The sequence below is a fragment of the Gasterosteus aculeatus genome, chromosome 13 (assembly GCF_964276395.1).
Source record: "Gasterosteus aculeatus chromosome 13, fGasAcu3.hap1.1, whole genome shotgun sequence".
Lineage (NCBI taxonomy): Eukaryota > Metazoa > Chordata > Actinopteri > Perciformes > Gasterosteidae > Gasterosteus > Gasterosteus aculeatus.
The window spans coordinates 20,158,964-20,178,249 of NC_135701.1; the positions used below are offsets into that span (position 1 = coordinate 20,158,964).

At 49.4% G+C, this 19,286-nt stretch overlaps 4 protein-coding genes across 7 annotated transcripts in view; 2 read left to right on the forward strand and 2 right to left on the reverse strand.

Moving 5' to 3' along the window:
• Positions 1-328: 328 nt before the first annotated feature.
• Positions 329-5,885, reverse strand: vsig10 (V-set and immunoglobulin domain containing 10). 2 transcript variants are annotated; one of them, XM_040196409.2, is made up of 9 exons: positions 4,557-5,885; positions 4,165-4,464; positions 3,220-3,522; positions 2,290-2,586; positions 1,408-1,692; positions 1,183-1,296; positions 988-1,000; positions 731-873; positions 329-656 (listed from the first exon to the last, which is right to left on the reverse strand). In XM_040196409.2, exons 1-9 carry the CDS (start codon positions 4,606-4,608, stop codon positions 568-570), a joined length of 1,596 nt encoding a protein of 531 aa, XP_040052343.2. In that variant the 5' UTR covers positions 4,609-5,885; the 3' UTR covers positions 329-567. The 2 variants fall into 2 exon arrangements, with proteins under 2 accessions (XP_040052343.2, XP_040052342.2); XM_040196408.2 differs by having other exon boundaries at positions 3,220-3,525.
• A 553-nt stretch (positions 5,886-6,438) lies between these two features.
• Positions 6,439-9,597, forward strand: LOC120831177 (kelch-like protein 10). Its single transcript, XM_078086154.1, has 4 exons — positions 6,439-7,367; positions 7,807-8,415; positions 8,885-9,034; positions 9,135-9,597. Exons 1-4 carry the CDS (start codon positions 6,873-6,875, stop codon positions 9,495-9,497), a joined length of 1,617 nt encoding a protein of 538 aa, XP_077942280.1. The 5' UTR covers positions 6,439-6,872; the 3' UTR covers positions 9,498-9,597.
• Positions 9,598-10,326: 729 nt separating this feature from the next.
• On the forward strand, positions 10,327-12,231 carry pebp1 (phosphatidylethanolamine binding protein 1). 2 transcript variants are annotated; one of them, XM_078086156.1, is made up of 5 exons: positions 10,327-10,432; positions 10,700-10,932; positions 11,162-11,271; positions 11,398-11,498; positions 11,609-12,231. In XM_078086156.1, exons 2-5 carry the CDS (start codon positions 10,798-10,800, stop codon positions 11,824-11,826), a joined length of 564 nt encoding a protein of 187 aa, XP_077942282.1. In that variant the 5' UTR covers positions 10,327-10,432; positions 10,700-10,797; the 3' UTR covers positions 11,827-12,231. The 2 variants fall into 2 exon arrangements, with proteins under 2 accessions (XP_077942282.1, XP_040052345.2); XM_040196411.2 differs by having other exon boundaries at positions 10,338-10,932.
• A 46-nt stretch (positions 12,232-12,277) lies between these two features.
• Positions 12,278-19,286, reverse strand: part of taok3a (TAO kinase 3a) — a 40,778-nt gene continuing 33,769 nt past the window's right edge. For both annotated transcript variants that reach the window (XM_040196406.2, XM_078086153.1), the window contains exons 15-21: positions 18,493-18,729; positions 17,978-18,106; positions 16,972-17,175; positions 16,338-16,577; positions 15,732-15,944; positions 15,378-15,560; positions 12,278-13,518 (exon numbers count right to left, since the gene is read on the reverse strand). In XM_040196406.2, coding sequence (XP_040052340.2) covers positions 13,357-13,518; positions 15,378-15,560; positions 15,732-15,944; positions 16,338-16,577; positions 16,972-17,175; positions 17,978-18,106; positions 18,493-18,729 — 1,368 coding nt within the window. In that variant the 3' untranslated portion in view covers positions 12,278-13,356. The remainder of the gene's footprint in view (positions 13,519-15,377; positions 15,561-15,731; positions 15,945-16,337; positions 16,578-16,971; positions 17,176-17,977; positions 18,107-18,492; positions 18,730-19,286) is intronic.

The following is a 19,286-nucleotide window of genomic DNA, read 5'->3' on the forward strand; positions in this document are numbered from 1 at the left end:
AATTAAAAAAATATGCTAGGTACAAAAATGTCGTGGTACAAAGTACGTATTTCCAGATTTAAAAGTGAATATTTCTCCCTCCCCTTCCAACTAAACCATAAGTTTTAGGTCACACTGTGTCCACTTGGCTGGATTCAGGGGACAAAACTTAAGTTTTTGTCTTTTAGCTTCACTACATCCTACGCAAATAAGACAATGAGAAACTCACTCCACCGCATTCTTTGAATGGTTCTAGAGTTTCATCCTGGGCTGGGATCGTCACGGCTCACCTCCCCATGATGTGTAACTAAGCATGGTGGGTATGTACGAATAGATAGTGTCACATCAGTCTGTTTCAAACAGCCTCATTTACTGCACAATTCTCAATATCAGAGCAACACGTTCACAATGCTGTACAAAAGAATAACAGAAATAAGCTTACAATTTTTTTTAAAAACCCTTAAAAATTACAAATTCAAAGGAGATGATTTTTTTTTTGTGTATCTTCCACCAATTTTTTTCACATTGTCCTTGGGAGTAAATAGTATTCACTGAAATTAAAGCACTCATCTAAAATGACCCCAAAACCTATAATGTCAAAAGATCCCCCGGCGCCTCAGTCTGCGCCGTGTCTTCCTGTGGGCTCGTGTCAGCTGTCTCTGCATCCTCATGATCGCCTAAAAAAGAAAAAAAAAAACATTGTTAGATAACAGAAACGCCTTCTTTAAGAACCGCCACATCAACGACGTACTCGACGGGATGCGATGGATCTGGACGAGCGTCGTCTGGTGTCCGTTGGCGATCGGGGGAAGCTGTGGAACGGCGTCCCGAAAGATCTGCTCGTCGTCGGACTCCACCAGACTCAGCACGTCTCCGCTGTCCTCCTCCATTTGCCTGAAGGGCAGAAACACCTCGACATTAAAGTGCGTCTGCAAGGTACGAGACAGCGGCTGCCCGGGACCAGTTTACACGGCTTCACATCTAGACGTGTCAACGTGAGATACTCACCCAAAGCCATTACCTAAAAACAAAACAGGAACAGGAATTAGTACAGGCGGATTGTTGGGATTTACATAAAAAATGTACTAGATGAGACGTCGATGTGTGCAGAGGTCGACTGCAACAAGTGCGGTGGAGCAGATACATTCACTTCATGCAGTCGACACTTCCCGGCTCACATGCATGAATAAAACAAAAAGTTACCCAGGCACATGCGGTGCCGGTTGAAGTGAAGGGTTTTAGCCACGATGACGGCGGATCCCACGATTAGAGCAGCTATGAAGACCCCGAGGATCACGCCGGTGTACGCGGAGGAGGCTGCAGGGACAAAACGAGAGAGGAGACGACCAGCGGGCTCGTTTAAATCTGGTCCACTGCAGACAACGACGCGCACGTTATCGATTCGCGATTCGGCTCCGCTCACTCAACTCTTCACAGTGAGGTAGACCTCCAGCTCGCGGACGGCCAGCGGGTTCTCGCTGCGGCAGAAGTAGACGCCCTCGTCCTCCTTGCTGATGTTGTGTATCGTCAGCCGGCGGGCGGGGCCATCGTTGAACAGGACGTACTTCGACCCGGGGACGATGTCCTCCTGCTGGAGGCCTCTCTTCCAGGTGGTGTTGGCGGGCGGGAGGGACACGTCCTCGGTGCACGTCAGAGTGACGCTGGTGGCCGCCAGCGCCGTGACCAGAGGCTCGCCTTCAGGGTACGGCGATTCTGGGAGAGAAGGGCGAGCATTGGGCTACGAGCATGAGGGTAAAACATCTGGACTCAAGCCGGCATCAGCGGGACTCCAGCCCTTCAAAAATTGGTTAAACAGATACTATTGGAGATTGACAAGGACAAACCCACATTCAGAAACAAAGACCGAAAAAGGTTCATTTTCTAGTGAAAAGTAACTTTTCAACAATATTCTATTGACCTCCATTGCTCTGCATTTGAGGAAAGATCGTAAAGCATCCGCTGACCAACCCACATTACCTCATACATCAGAAAGCGTGGCTGGATATTATACCTTATGTCTTTGTTTCTAGAAAGTATATTTTAAATTGGTAGTCTGGGAAAATGTGAGCGCAAAAGACTAAATCATGTCCACTTCATTGTGAACCTCGGCAACAGATCCCTTAAAACCTGGATAAATAAATACCAGGCTATATTTGACTGGTGGTAGCAAAATGTAATTTAACAAAAATAAAAAGGAAAATTGGATGAAAGGAACCTTTAAATCAATTAAGGAATTAAGTAAACACTGTCAACAGTCCACTTGAAGAGTGGCGAGTGGAAAGCGCATTAAAGACTCAGTGGTTCGCTTACTGAGGGTAAACGAACACGACGTCTCCGTCCCCGCGGCGAGCGCCGGGTGCCGGGCCGCGCACCTCAGCGTCTGCCCGTCCGACAGCGCCGAGCGGTTCAGCATCAGCGACAGGCTCTCGGCGCGGTCCGACGCGTAAACGCTTCCCACCCGTTGAGCCGGCGGGTCGCCCTGGTCGTCGCCGTCCCCCCAGAGAAGCGTCGGGGTCGGGTACGCCCCCGACCAGGTGCAGTTGAACCAGACTTGGGAGGGGTCCCGTGCCGGCGCCCACGCGCAGTCTGGGCGTCGGTCGGGGACATCTGGTCGGGACATAAAACATCAGTGAGGGAAGCTTAAAAATAGAAGATATTTCTCACAAGACATCCCACATCAAAACTATTTTATATTTACATTATAGTGTACCAATACATTTCCTGCAAAGAATGTTATGTTATTTAGTATTTGTTATGGAAACATTCTGAGAGGGAAAGTTCAATTCATTTTCATTAAATCATTTATTGATTTCCGGAGGAATTTCCTCGGAAGATCTTCTTAATATAGAGCCACGTAAATATTGATTTACTAAGCCTTTATTATTGGAAACTTTACTCTCCAAATGCAGCACATGCTGTTCTCCCTTGTTGAGAGAAAAAGTACAAAGGAAACCATTAATTCTTTCTATAAAGCGTCGGGTTCAAAAAAGAGGAAACCACGGCTGGAGCTCGCTTTGCCCTTTAAAAGGGGAAATTGACTACAAAACAGGACATGCTGTGATTGTTCAGAATTCAGGAAGTCTATTCAATGAATCATTATCACCGCGGATAAAACTGAGGTCACGCGGAAAAAACTATTGCAACATCACCATAAATTACTGGGCTAACTCGATATATGTGCTTGTGCAGCCCAAATGACCATGGGAAGGGGATTGTGGGTACCCCGCTCGTGGTACTTACAGTACACCAGCAGCTGTGTGCTCCTATTGACGGCCTGACCGGAGACGGGGTTGTGGGCCCTGCAGCTGTAAACACCCTGAGCGCCGGGCTGAACGTCTTCTATCCTGAAGTCCAGCGTGGTGTTGGCGGTGGAGGTCAGCGAGTCGTTGCTGGACGAGGCTCCCGAGAAGGCCCAGGTGAGCCGCTGAGACGGGTAGGACGAGCCGGAGCAGTGGAAGGAGACGCTCGATCCCCGAAGGACCACCAGCGTCCCGTTGGAGAGAGCCGTCGCCGGGCCGACGGACGTGGACACATTTTCTGGGCCTGCTGAAAAGGAGAAAAAAAGTTAATTAGATTGAATCTGTTATTACTCGATTATACAAAGATTCAAGATTCAAAATTTTTTATTGTCATTTACACACGCCCTGTGTATTGAAATTCTTGTGCTTGCCTTTCCGGAAAGCCGACCAATTTTAAAATAAAAATAAGAATACAATATTTACATAAATGTGCATGAAATAAAAAATAAAAAGGAGGTAAGGATAAGGCAGAAATGAGGTGACGAGGAAAAGTGCAAAACTAAGCAGGTTGTAAAAGAAGAAAATTAAAATTAAATTAAATGTGTGCAATATAAATTAACAGTACAGTAAGGATTCAGTTAGTATTGTTGTGTGATAAGTGAATTGTCCTATTTGCCAGAGCTATTCACATCTGGACGTGATTTAAAAATGAACTGTGGGTTCAATTCAATTTTACAACAGAGTAGTAACTAGTAAGTAACAACTGTAAAACGAAGCTTTGTCAATGTGTTATAAAAGGTAGTTATTGAATTAGGGATAAAAAAAGAGATTCTGATCTCGGGTGTTCTCTTTGAAAGGTTTCACTTTTAACATGATTATCTTTCCGTTTGGTTAAAAAAACGGACCTACAACAATGATACATACATATATTCCTCATCACACTTACTGCTTACGCGCAGCGAGACCCGCGCGTGGAAGGTGTAGTTGCCCGGCAGCGTGGAGCTGCACCTGTAGGTGCCCTCGTCCCCGGGCGCCACCCTCCCGATCCGCAGACTGCCGTCATTGGTCACCGTGACGCGCTGCCCGGCCGGGGCGGGGGTCTGGGACGAGGCGACCTCCTGTCCGTTTTTCACCCACGTCGTGAGAATCGGTGTCTCGTTACCGACGGCGTAACACGGAAGTGCGGCGACGTCGCCCGGTGCCGCCACCAGGGCCGTTTCGGTGGAGTCACTATCCGAAACTGCCGCTTAAAAAAAACAAAAACAGAGAGCGTGAGCAACAAACTTACCTGCGTTACCTGGCTGCGCGCGGCCATCGTTTAAAAAAAACAAAACTCACCTGTGGCGCACAAACAAAAGTGTAGAATCGCTGCAGTTGCGACTATCTTCATGATAGCTGTGCAAGTGGCGACATCGCCTTCAAAAAGGAAAACAACAACCGAAACCTGTCCGGCTAGTCCACCTGTTCCACCTGTCCGCCCATTACGGCCCACAGCGCGCGCTCTGGAGGGGGGACCCGGCTGACATGATGCGGCTTCAGCCCCTCCGCCGACCGCGGCCTGCGTTTATTCCGGCACCCTGATCCGGGAACTTCGGCAGGAATTAACCACACCCCGACCTCACCTTGTTAAAGGGACAGTAACCCTGCCTTTCATTTCTTCTTCTCGGGGGTGTAATAACCGTGGTGTTATTTTCTTCAGATATGTACAACCTTTAATTTACAAATGTATTTAGGTGTATCTTGTCCATTGCTGACCATGGAAACAGCAGTTGAGGAAACATCTGTAAGGACTGTTTACTTTTCAGAGAAGCATATAAATACCGTGAAGTAGAAATAACAGCTGCTCGCCTATATGCATTTATACAAATGTTATACAGTTGAAATACCTGAAGTCCTCACAGTAACTTGTCAATCGTTTTTGTAAAGGTAGAGAACTTAAATAACACAACGTGGTATAAAATCAAGAAGTGTCATTATCAGGTGATGCAAAGCAACATTCCCAGATTGTAAAAGATAATAAAATGCATGGACAACACATGTAAACATGCAAGGAACTCTACGTCACATGACATTATAAAAAATGCAATTTTGATTCATAACATTGTGTGAAACTGAGAAAGGTGTACAAGAATAACAATAAAAAACAATTTCACCTCACGTTGTGTGTCTCAATGCCTTTATGTCTCACGCTATGTTATTGGGCCTTCGAGACAGATTAGTTGGCCGGTGATTTGAAAACAACGACACCGACCACTGAGAAGAAATCCAAGTACTTTTGATGAGATCTGTTTTGATGGCCGTCATCCTTCTTCACTGCCTCGTTGTTTTATGAACACCTCCTTGGATACCGTCCATTCAGAGGCCATTTGTCAGTACAATCCTCGCTCCTGCTGTTCCCTGCTGCCACATTTCCTCTTCATCACAGTACAATCACTGTTCAGGTCTAATCGGATGAGGCTACCTGCTGTGTGGGGCCCCGGGGAAGGCAGCGGTGCAACACAAGGCAGCTACTGCAGATTTTTGGGCAGCAAACATGGGTTTGACTGTGTGAGTGTGTGTCAATGTGTGCGTGCATGACTTCCTGCATAGAAGCATTTCAAGTCAATAGTAAAGACCTATTTGAATCGGCACGTCTCGGAAAGTTATCAAAAAACTAGCCTAACAAAGGGACCACAGGGTTTGAACTAGCAGTAAAATGATGAGTTGCTTATTTTGATGGTAGATATATGTAATAAAACAGAAATAAGACATCATGTGAACCATTCAATGAAACAGCTTCAGTGCAAAGCAAAATCACACTGTTGACAATAGGGATTTAATGCCAAACACGGCAGCATTTATAACATTTATACTGTCAGACCGATGTGGACGACATGGAAAACACAACAAAGCAATGAATGACGCGTTACTTCATCGTTGTATGTCTACAGTCTACAGGTGGAATTTGATGGTGTCATTGAATCAGTGATGTAATAAGAATCCACTATAGAATGTAAACCTGGATCTAGAATTCCAGTTCCTCTTCTCTTGTGTTCACATTCTGTGTCTTGACTCAAAGACTTCGGGGGACACGACAGCGGCCAGCACACTCTCGCACTTAGGAAATCAAGATGAGCGACAAAAGCAAGTCGCTACTGGAGTCTTCCTCGGAGTTCAATGTCCTCCGTCTGCGCGAAGAATTCTGCGACGCGGTGGTCCAAGTTGAGGACGTAGCTTTTGAAATCCACAAAGCCATCCTGAGTAAATGCAGCATGTACTTCACGTGAGTTGGTTTACTGATATTGGGAGGGTTGGTGGGACAGGGGCTTCAAATGAGGAGAAGATAATGGTTAATAATTTAAAGTGTGAGCGAATTATGACAAAATCTAATGGAGTTACATTAATGGAGCATTTGTGTGACTGTTTGACATTGAGAAGAAGTTGTTGTGTGTTCAGTAAAGTGACTAAATGAATTGTATTTAATGCAACAAGTGACACACACCAGAGACAGTGTTTCCCATAGGTTTGCATCTTTAGGGGGGGGGGTATGAGTCGGGCAAACGAGCGAGATGAATTGTAGATGGTCGAGACTTGATTTTATCTGTGCTTACTTAAAAAAAAAAAAACACCGTCAACGTGACAATGAGAAGAAGAAAAACCTGAAATCTGTTTCCAATGCTCCTCAGCGCTCTCTTCAGACGCTGGCCACCTCCGGACAGAAACGTCTTCCACATCCCCGGCGTGTCTCCTCGCGCCATGCAGCTCATCATCGAGTTTGCCTACACGGGCTCCGTCGCCGTGACGGAGGAGAACGTGCAGGAGCTGCTGCTGGCGGCCGACCAGCTCAACGTGTTGGACGTGGTGCGAAGCTGCTGCGACTTCCTGGCCGGGCTGCTCAACGCGGAGAACTGCGTCGGCGTCTTTCAGTTCACCGACGTCTGCTTCTCCCGCGAGCTGCGGGACAGGGCCTTGAGCTACATCGCCGGCCGCTTCGAGGAGGTCGTTCTCTCCGAGGAGTTCCTGCAGCTCTCCGCGTGTCAACTCGCCATCATCCTGGGCCGGGACGACCTCAACGTGAGGGAAGAGAGCGCGGCGTTCGAGGCCGTCCTGCGCTGGATCGCCCACCGGCCTCAGGAGCGGGAGGGCAACATGGCGAGGCTGTTGTCTAAGGTAGGAGGAACTTGCTTTGCTAGGTCTGGTGTCGGATTTCCTTCTTCAGGGATCGGCATGTTGTCGTTAATCTGAATCGGCATCGAAGGTCCATTGTAACACCTTCGTCCGATTGAAGTCAGGCCCAAGACTTGGGGTGTGTTTAGGTGTGTTTTCCCGCTTGTGCCAAGGCACATTTGTAGAAGCAGGCTTTGAAGGTGTGAACTTGATGTCGAATGGACTGCCAGATAGTTGGTTTTCTGCGGCGACTGACATCTTCTGTCATTAGCACCACACGAACCAACATCAAAATGTGATTCCAGAGAAACACACTCTTCAAACGCAACTTATTGATTTATCTACCGTAGCTCGCAAAGAAATAACTTGAGACCGAAACTCGTAGATCGCCACACAACATTTCCCACCATTCAAACATTCGCTCCTGTCTTTCCCCTTTTAGGTCCGACTGGCCAATCTGAGCACAAACTACATACTGTTCAACGTGATGTCCAACAAGCTGGTTAATAACAAGGACTGCCAGGCCGTGGTCGCAGACGCCATCAACACCATCTCTTTAGTCATGAAGTACCCGAACTCTCACATCGCCAAAACCATTGCCCGACCCCGCCTGCCCAACGCCATCCTGCTGGCCATCGGCGGCTGGAGTGTCGGCGACCCGACAAACAGCGTGGAGGCGTACGACGTCCGCACCGACTGCTGGCTCGACGTGACCAACGCCAACCAGCGGCCCCGCGCCTACCACGGCTCCGCCGTCTTCCACGGCAGCGTCTACTGCGTCGGCGGCTTCGACAGGACCGAGCACTTCAACAGCGTGTGCCGGTTGGAGCTGAGCACGCTCACCTGGCACCAGGCGGCGTCCATGAACCACCGGCGCTGCTACGTGAGCGTCAGCGTGCTGGCCGACTTCATGTACGCCATGGGCGGGTTCAACGGGCACGAGCGGCTCAGCACGGCGGAGCGCTACCGGCCCGACATTAACCAGTGGAAACTGATCGCGCCGATGCACGAGCAGCGGAGCGACGCCAGCAGCACAACGCTGCACAACAAGGTGGGCGAAGGTGGGCGGACCGGAAAGGGGGGGGGGGGGGTAGGAGCGCTAATTGGATCCGGTCTGACTGAAGGTCTTCAGCAGCCTATAAGATATCTGAAGAATTTATGATGGTGTGTGCACAGAAGTGATAAGAGGGGTGTGTGTGTGTGTGTGTGTGTGGCAGGATTACAGACTGCTCTATTTGAGGGAGGAAGGTGTGAGTCGAAAGGTCCACATGTTAAACATTCAACACATTTCACTTATATGTGCGGCACTGACACACCTCACGGGTTGACTTAGTGCATTCCCCTTTTAAACAGTTTGATTGCAGCTTTTTCGTAAGGTGATTTCAATATTTCCATAGAAATTCGACTTAAATATATTCTCAGATGATGGGTCTTCCAAGAGTAAAAATATATCTGTAAAACCAGTTGAAGCCAAGAGAAGGGATAGTTTTGTTACCCCCCCCCCCCCCTTTTCTCTCCAGGTTTACATATGCGGTGGCTTCAATGGGACCGAGTGCCTGCAAACAGCTGAACGTTACGACCCAGAGACCGACCAGTGGACCATGATCAGCCCCATGAGCTGCCGGCGCAGTGGAATCGGCGTCACCACGTATGCAGACCAGGTGTTTGCAGTGAGTACACGAAGCGCTCCGACGAGTCGGAAGGGGGTTGATTGCAAGTTCAAGGTTCAAGTTTCCCACCCGTTGTATTTTTTTTCGCCCTCCCAAAAAGGTCGGCGGCTTCGACGGCGCCAACCGCCTGCGCAGCACCGAGGTCTACAACCCGCTGAGCGACGCCTGGGACGAGGTGCGCCCCATGCTGACCCCCCGCAGCAACTTCGGCATCGAGGTGCTCGACGGCAGCCTCTTCGTGGTCGGGGGCTTCAACGGCATGACCACCACCAACCACGTCGAGCACTACGACGCGGCCACCGGCAAGTGGACGGAGGCCTGCAGCATGGACGTGTTCCGCAGCGCGCTGAGCTGCTGCGTGTTCTCCAGGCTGGCCAACATGAGCGGGTACGTCGTCTCCCGGGACCGCGGCCGCGACCCGGTTGTTGAGGAAGGGTCCGAGGAGTCGGGGGACTCGGGCTGAGAGAGGCCTGTGTCGTCGTCCAAACCAGCAAGACTTGTATACACAAAATACTCTAATAAAGGTCCTTGGGTGTTAAACTGCTGTCACCAAGCTGCTTAAACGTGTTCAGTTTGTGCGACTTGTAAGTTGTCTGTCCCATGAGGACACGTGGTTGATACAAAACGCACCACTGCAACAATAACTCCTAAATACGATGAAATGTTGGGTGCATTCTGCAGTCTCCCCACTGCCGGACCATTCAATATATTACTCTCAGGTTCAATCAGGGACATTTTAGCCAACTCCTGAACAGATGGTAAATACTTTGCACAGGAACTTTCTCAGGCTAATTTTCACACATGATTTTACAATATTTAATTTTGGGGGCTTCAATCAAAATTGTGTGTTTTGTCGACTCAGCAGTCACCTTATTTCAATACTCTTTTACTAATCATCTTAAAGTAAATCAGCATCAAGTAAACAGCATTTACAGTAACGTTAGTTGACCCCCTTCAATGAAGCGGCGACTACAAAGAAAAAGGTACTAATGGTAAAAATTGTCCCCCTGTCAATCTGATAGCTGGTGAGCTGAAACCCCCTGTGGAGTGGAGGAGTAAAAGAAAAAGGGAAGGAAACAGGAAAATAGAGAGAAAGGAGAAAAACTTATAAATCTAAATATATAAATCGTTGCTGTCACATGACTCATGTGTCCCTAGTTATTAAAACCACTAGAACAATCTGGAAAGTCTGACCCAAGAAAGTGTGTCAACGGAGCATGCGAGGTGGAGGAGGGACCAGCTAGGACTTGATTGACGTGAACTCCAGCAAATCGCAATCCACGTTGCGGAGACGTGACGGCGCCCTCTGGCGGCCTCCTGCAGCCGGTGTAACGTGTGTTATTCACTCGTTGTACAATTGTTCGGAAATATTCATATTTTACAACAAAAGAAGCGGCAGTAAGTTAATGTGCTTCACATAGTTCTCGACAAAGACATATATTAGCGAACATTCATTTATTAAATTAGCGAACATTAATTTAGCATGTCACTACTACGTCATAAACAACTAAACGTTGAAATACGAAATTTAGATTAAAACTTGCTAAGCTACTGTACGAAAGAAACTTCGAAAACACGACTAACATCTGACGTTTGTTTAAAGCTAATTTACCGCCAAACGAAAACGACATTTTGGAAAAGGACAGTATAACTTGTTTGCTTCAGGAGTCGCTGTATGACCGGCGGTACCTGAACGCGGCACGGTACAGTTGGTCTTTCCTTCGCCACAGTCACAGTGTCTAGAATCCGGACTATACGTCGAGATGCCGGCGGACATAAGCCAGTGGACCGGGCCGCTCTCCCTGCAGGAGGTGGACGAGAAGCCGGCACAGCCTCTGACTATCAAATACGACTCCGTGGAAGTAGACGAGCTCGGCAAAGTGCTTAGGCCGACACAGGTTCGTCGGCTAACGTTAGCTAACCTCAATGTCGCTAAGCTAACCGCGCAGCTAACTTAGCTTTAGCCTCGCGCCTTCTTTAGCCGATTGACTTTCCTACATATTATTTGTTAGAAGTTATGAACGTTATTGAATTAACGCTGCTTTGCAATCAGCAGTGTTTGGGAAGAATGAGTTAAGCGACACGTTGTCTCCGGACGTCATAATGTCCACACCTGCTCGCCTGCAGGTGCAGCGCAGACCGACCGCCATCGACTGGGAAGGATGCGACCCCAGTAAGATGTACACTTTGGCCCTGACCGACCCCGACGCCCCCAGCAGGAAGGACCCCAAATTCAGGTGAGAGGAGCAGGACTGATGATCATCAGGCGAGGAATGTTTTTAAGTTGTGAGGTGAAAAAGTTCTGTCCCGGTAACGTCTCCTTAAAACATAAAATCCAGTCTTACTTTGTCCTTTCCTTGCAGGGAGTGGCACCACTTTCTGGTGGTCAACATGAAAGGGAACGACGTGTCCTCTGGTTGCGTGGTGTCCGACTACGTGGGCTCTGGTCCTCCCAAAGGCACAGGTGGGACGAGATGAAGTCAAAAGCACAATCAAAGCCTAGATGATCGACCCAGTCGGGTCCACGTGTCGCCTGGATTCTCAGCGTAGCACCGTCCTTCGGTTCCCCCGCAGGTCTCCACAGGTACGTGTGGCTGGTGTACGAGCAGCCCGCCAGCCTGTCCTGCGACGAGGCCGTCCTCACCAACCGGTCCGGAGACGGCCGCGGCAAGTTCAGGGTCCAGAGCTTCAGGCTGAAGTACAAGCTGGGAGCCCCGGTGGCAGGAACCTGCTACCAGGCCGAGTGGGACGACTACGTTCCCAAACTCTACGAGCAGCTCGCCGGAAAGTAACAAACGCAGGCTTAAAAAAAAAAACGGCAAAAAGCTTTTGCTTCTGAATATGTTAATTTCCACCGTGCAATCGAAATGCCTACTGATCCTGTGGTGACATGAAAGAAGCTTTATAATTTACATTTGGATTATATTACTACAGTTGGCTGTTCCCTGGATGGACAGTTAAGGCGGTCAGGAGTCCTTGTCGTGACCTTTTACCCAACATACCTTCAGTGACCTTTGCTCGAGATGTGATTTTTACCCGCCTGATTCCACTCCATGACTGAATCATTACAGTACGTTAAAATACTGCAGCTGGATCTCCGGATGAGTGTTTTACTCAATGTTCAATATGGAGTTTTATGAATTGTTTGTAAAACATTGAAAGAGACTCAAACATATTAAATATGTGCCGTTTTCTTATTGCTGTCCAACATTATTCACATCAGACATTCATAAAAACACTCAGTTTGTGTGATGAGCACTTTATTTACAAATATAATTAAAAGCTCTGACAGATTCATGCTTTCTTTTAACCTGGAAAAAAATTAAAGTGCATGCAATAATAAAGCATCATACTGTTCTGGTTGATAAGAAAATACACAGTTGTGTAAAGCCCCAAATTAATAATCAGATGAGAACCCCATTGATACACGACTGAACCTCAAATACTATGAGGAGGGGGGAGGGAAAAAATTCAGCTTTAGAAATTATTTTTTGATTTGCGTGACAGTTAAAATACAATACGAAAATAAGTAAAAGCTCTCCATAAATCCTTCTATACACAAAGTACGAGTCCTCCCCCCCACCTTCTCCGCCTCCCCCCCATGAAGCCCTTGTGCTAGCCAGGAGTCGGACTTCACGTGGATTATTATTCACATTGGCTGCCAGTGCAGAGTAATCAGTACCACCCAGGTAGAGTGTCAGGATTCGTCCGTCCCCCCCAATAATCAACCCCCCCCCCCCCCCCCCCCATCAGCTTTATGATACGTGTACCTGGATGCACATTATCGTTGTGTCTCAAAGTATCAAATTTGTCATAAAAATGGTCTTGGGGCTGAAGGATGCGGTTCAGACTGACGCCTGCAGAGGGAACAGTTGTTTGATTTATCGCTCGGACCCCCCTGACCCCCCCCCCCCCTAAAAACGAAACGGAATCACCTCTAACAAAGCGAGTTTGTGGATCGATGTCGCTCGGTTTTCTCTCCCTTCTTCTCTCATCTTCACAACACGAGAACCACTGTGACTACGTCAGAACAAACAAACACGACGACAGGAAGTCACCCAGCACACCTCTTCTTGTTGACACCACGAGGGGCGGATTTCAGGTGGGTTTCAGGGTGCGGAGGGGGGCTGTGGGGGAGAGGGGGGGCACAAACCAGAAATCTCACCTCATTCTGGAGAACCTTTCTGTTACTTATTTTTTTTTGTCTTTTTGCTTAGTTTTTTTTTTCCTCGCTTCCGAGTGAGTTCGCCTGAGGGCTCCAGCAGCAGTGAACACCTGCACTGTCAGGTGAGGGGAGGGGCGTGGCCGAGGCGAGCCGCCCCTCATCTGTAGTCGTCCTTGGGGAGGTCCAGGGTGCCCAGGTTGCCGAAGCCCAGCCGCATGCTCTCCATGTCGAAGCTGTCGATCTCCCGCTCCTGGCGCTCCAGCAGGTGCTTGATGCGGTCGGTCCGCTCCTTCTGGACGGAAACCAGCTCCTCCTCGATCTGCAGGACGGACGGGTCACACTGTGATGTTACTCTACATTGTTTAATCAAAGCTTGAAAGTTAGAGAAGAAAGAATCCAATATTCATTCTCAAAACAAGGTTATGTTCGCACTCTAAGCTCCACTGTGGAATCGATGTTCACTGAGTCCTGAGCCAGCAGGGGGCGCCACAGGCCCAATGAAACGAGGATCAACGGGCTTAAATTACACCTGTGTTTGAAAAGGTGACATCATCAGTGTCCAATACAAGCAAAGAAACGAGAACTTGGTGAATTCACAACAAAGCAGACGGGCGACTGCTTGTATAAATAATACAATCGAGCCAAGATGAAGGATTCAACACCTCAGGATAGAAAACAAACGGCTGTTTGATATTTGAAATGCTGGATGAGGTTTGCTCGGTCGACGCGAGATTCAACCCGCGTGTCGTGGGAGAGCCGACTGTAGTTCCTCTAAACACTCCACGGAGAGAAAGACGGGACCTTTAAGGTGTAGCGTCCCAACAGAGGAACCGAGCTCCGCGTGTGCGCGGACACTTTATAAAAACATTTTATCTCTTTTCTTTTTTAAAAGGTCTTTCTGAGATGAAACCTAATTTTTTAATATTAAATGTGTCTCATATTAACCATAAACCGACCCTTTCAGTGTAAATTACAAAACACTGTCCCCTCTACAAGTACTGTGGTTTGTGGTGCGTTGGTTTCCATGACGCCACAGAGGTGTTGCCGATGTTCCCGTCGACCCCCCCGGAGCCGTTACACATCCTCCATGCGGCTCACCGTCCGGGATACGAGCCGCTGGACGCAGACGGACACGCGCCCTGTTTAATACTGAGAAGGCGCCGCAAGTTGCATCGCTCAGGTTGTCCCGCCCCCCCCCCCTCCAGCCCCCCACACCCACAGGTGCACACACACCACTGCAATACGGCAGGCTGACCGACCACTGAGCACGCACAGAGAACTCCAGACTCCACCGAAGAACAACAGAGCTCTCTGAAAACCATGACATCATCCCAGTCCATCGCGGTGCAGGTCCGCGCGCGGCCAGCAGAGGGCGACGGACCACCGCCGAGGCCCGCTGGGCCACCAGAACTGGATCTGGGGTAAAGGAGGGATGGGGAGGGGGGGGGCTGCTTTTCCAAACGTCTCTTCCTTTGTTGTCGGAGTGCTGTCTACGAGGCCGTAGCGATGACGTCGGTCCCTTTGGAGGGAGGTCCGTCTGATGTGATCACATGACATCGGCGTACGCGGCGGCCTGGCTGAGCGGTCCCGAGCGAGATGCCGAATCACAGCGAATCGTGTCCCAATTGATGCAGAGCGTAAGCGTCGAGGCACGAAGTTTCAACGTTATTATGGTGTGAGAAATGGTTGCCTGCTCCTCGCAGGACGGCATCGGAGGTGGATGCAAACGTGTATCCGGCCCTCGCCGGGCTGTTTGCGTTTACACGTTTGTTGCGGCCCGTGTACGTTTGTCGACTTGTACCTCTATAAGCGTATTTTACGCGGCGCAAGGACAGAATACAGATGAACAAACAGCGCTGTCTGCGTCTCTTTGTGCAGGATGGGGTCACTCTGTGGGGTCGAACTGGCCCAATGATGTCATACGTTTATAAACTCGAGGTTTTATGTTCCTTTGCAGTTCTACGTTGCATCCGACTAACGGTTGTCGTGTAAATTGTGCTGAATAAGTTTATTTTCTCTTGTTTGTTTTTCTCTGTTGTTGAAGAAATCCATTAGACAAACTGTCGTGTTTATAGCAAACTGAATAAATAAAAAGGATTAGACATCGTCATCGCCTGTACAACTGAAACATGTCCTACAGACCCGTAGTAAAAAGATGAAACGCCAGGTTCAGCACACCTTTTGTTCCAGGTGGGCCCGTCGCAGCGACACCTTCTGCTCCAGCTTCTGCTGCTCGCGCTCGTGCTGCGCCTCGGTCTGCATCTTGATCTTGCTCTGGTAGGCGTTGAGCAGCTCCATCTCCTGCTGCAGCTGCTGCCTCAGGGCCTGGCACTCGGCTTCCTGGGCCTCGTCCAGACGCAGCTGACACGGCGAAGCCGCAAAGACAAAGGGCCACAGGGACAGACAGGAGGGGGAAGGGAGGGGGGGGGGGGTTAGAGATGGGAAAGGCAAACAAAGGGGAGAAAAAGGAAAAGTGAAATAATGAGCAACAGGTGGGGCGAAGAGACTCAATAACTTTGCGTCTCCACTCACCGCCTGCGAGGCCATCATCTCGTTGATGCTCTGCTCGTACTGCTCGGCCAGGATGGCCAGCTTGCGCGTCTGCTCGTCCTTCAGGGCCTTGAGCACGGTCTTGTGCTCGGCCTTGGGCGTCACCTCCATCTGGTGGTGCCGCAGGGCCTTGTACTGCTTGGTCTGCACCTTGCACGTGTCCTGGAACTGCTTCTTGATCTGCAGCTCCAACGCCTGCAAGAGGGGACGGAGACGGACGGGTTACATTTGTTGGAATAGCAACAATTTGCTGCTGGAGGTTAAAGGTTTCCAAAGCGTCTGTAATTCTCTAAATTGAACTGAAATGACTGCGTGGGGAGGGGGGGGGGGCACATTCTGTTCCGTCTTTCACCATTTCTCCCACATTATTCGTTACATCCACGTTGCATCACATCACATGTTTCAAAAGTATAAAGACAGTTGCTCGTGGCTTGCGGCATCTCGGAGGCGAGACCGATCTGTGTGTTCGGAAAAACAACCCCCCCGACTCTTTAAGCAAGGTGTTCCTTTACATCTCAAGCACCTTCTGACAGCGGCCCCCGCATCTATGAAACCCCGGATAGAGAACGCCATCCGCCTCCGACTCACTTTGAGGTTCTTGGGCTGCTGCCGGAGCTCCAGCACGTGCTTGCGGTGGAGTTCGCGCTCGCGCCGGTTGTTGTACTCGATCTGGTTCTCCAGCTCCGTCTGGTGCTGCAGGCGGATCAGGTCCATCCGCAGCTTCTGCAGGACCTTCAGCTGCCTGTACTCCAGCTCCTGCATGGACTCGTCGTGGCGGATCAGCATGGCGTGCTCCATCTCTTTCTGGGTCTTCTTCTTGTTCAGCTCCTAGGAAGGAAGGAAGGAAAGAAGGACACGGAGGAGTCACACGGTCAGCTGGGCTTGTCTTCAATGGGACGTTCACATTTAACGTGTAGGAACGTATTGGCTACAGAGAAATCAATGTATATTTTGTCATTTAAACACTTCCTTTTAACTCTATTGACCAAAGCGTTTTTGTATATTTTCTCACAGGAACCTTTCCGATTGGGACATTGCTGGCTTGCTTTGCTCTGTAATAATCTTCTTATGGCTAACAAGAATCCCTTCGCCGATAAAGAACAATGGGGAGTAATTGTTATCCCGGTGCAGAGTGAAATATTATGGTCTTGTTATCGCACCAGGCCGGCTCACAGCAACATCACAAAAACGAATAAACATCTAGAGTTTGTTCTTCAGGCACCTCTCGGATCTGTTCCTGCTCCAAGTCGTGCCTCTTGATCATGACTTTGCGCTTGAAGCCGCGGCAGTTCCTGTCGTAGAAGACCCTCTGCTGGCCGAGGAGAAGGGCCTCCTCCTCGGCCTGGGAATGCTGCATGTTCTCCTTGTGCTTGGACAGGCGCTCCTGCTTCTCCCTCTTGGGTGTGCTGTGGTCCTCGTTCATCTCCTGAGAGAAGAGACAGGCAGTAAGGAACCACCAGCACAGGACAGACGAGGCTCAGAATCGGTGTCAATTTGAGGCGCCGTTGGTCGGCTTGTGTGACGTGGAGTAGTTTCTATGCAGAAATAAGTTCATCAACTGTTAAAATAAAGAAAGCCAACAACGGGCAGTGGGTGAGGAGATGTGTGACCAGCAAATGCGTGCTTGAATGTAAAAATGAACGATAAATCCCACCTAAATATAGAGGAACATTCACGATATCAAGTGATCTTCTTGAACACTCTCGTCTGTCTGCAACGGCGTTCATAGCTAGAAGAGGGCCACATCCGTCCCTCCTCGGTGTGAGTCCTCCTTCTGCTCCGTGGGCTTTAAGGTAATCTACAGCTCCAGCTAATGCACTCAACCCGCGAGCCTGATCCCTTCTCTGAGGTGTCTAATTCCGTTACAGCGCTCGCTTGGCGGGTAATATCTCTCCCTTCCAGCGGCGCTTTCTTTTAACTGCTCTGACCTAATTTCGGTCACTTATCTTGTAACTGAAAACACAGCGTATCACGCTGCCGGCCCACAGGACGATTCTCATGGGCTCAGTTTAAAAGGTTGTGGAGGCGCACAAATGACACGCCGTGTGCGGATGGACGTGTGGGTTTCCACGCTGGTGCGAGCATACACGTGTAGGTACACAGCGAGTAGGCCGAGTGAGTCAACGCCGCTTCCACGACGCCGCCGGCGGCGGTACTGAATGCGCGCGTTTGTGTGGGGGAGGCATGATTCAACAGTTAGCGGCACACGCGAGGGGAGAGGACCACACCTCCTTAATCTTCTCCTTGCAGAGCTTGTACTGCTTCTTTTGATTATCCAGAAAGGTGGTCAGCTCCTTCTTCTGCTGGGCCACGATCTGCTGCTGGAACTTCTTCTCATCCGTCAACGCCGTCTTCATCTGGGGGGGGTCACACGAGTGGCTGTTAGCTTAGCATGTAGATGAATACAGACGACAAGTCATTGCTTTGGATCTGCAGATGAACTGACAGTGAGAATAATAGCAGCTCAAGTGTCGTGTTGGTGACGTTCTCATACGTTTAACATGGATTATCATCCATGATTACCAACCAAAACAACAACATGGCTGATATCTAGTGACATGTTCATGGGTCCAACAGATCTCCCTCTCCCTGACTGCACAGATATGCAGCTTGTTTCATTCTGTGAACCACTTCTGCCCGTGTGTTTCCCCTCACGTGTAATCGGGAGGCAGCAGCGAACGTTGGGAGCTTCGTCAAAGCGATAACATTATTGATCAGAAGAGAGAGAACTTTTCCGCCCCACCTCCTTCTCGGAATGCACGGCGTGGCGCTTGGCCAGCTTCTCCAGCTCGATGTAGGCGTTGTTGGCCTGCGTCTCCACCTCCTTCTGCAGCTTGAGCCGGTGCTCGTCCATCTCGGCCTTCAGCTTGTTCTCCAGCGCGATCAGCTGCTTCTGGTGCTGCCGCCGCATGCGCTTGTAGCCCGACATCTGCTCGCGCAGCTCGCTCTCCTGCTCATGCTCGTGGATCTGCTTGGTTACCTGTGGAGCCGGGAGAGGTTCGGAGACGTGAGCGGCACCGATGTGGGATGTCCAAATCGGAGCATAAATGACGTACAAGGGTTCTTTGTTTGCATTCAAAAAGGCACAAAAAAAATTGAATTCAGCCGGTTTATCTTTTCAAAGAAAAAGTGAGAACAAAAATCACTGATTGATTAAAGCATCACAGGTCAAGTCAACCGGCGATGGGAAATTACGGCTTGGAAAAAATAAATGCTTTGAAATCCTTTAAATGAAATAAATAAGTTCCTGCTGGAGCCCAACAAAAGCTCTTTTATCTGACCTGCGCACAAACACACAGCAAAGAGAGGACAACCACAGAAACATATTCAAGCCCTTTGGAGCGAGGAACAAAAAGGAACAAGACGACTTTAAACATTTACATCATCGCATTGAAGCCAAGGACCCCACTGACACGTCTCCCGGCGACGTCACCCGTCTTTTCCCGCCGCTAAAGCGGCCACACCAACCTGAGGACAGAAAGGGTTCTCCACGTCCAGGTAGTACTCGCTCCGCATCTTCTCATAACTTCCCCCCGA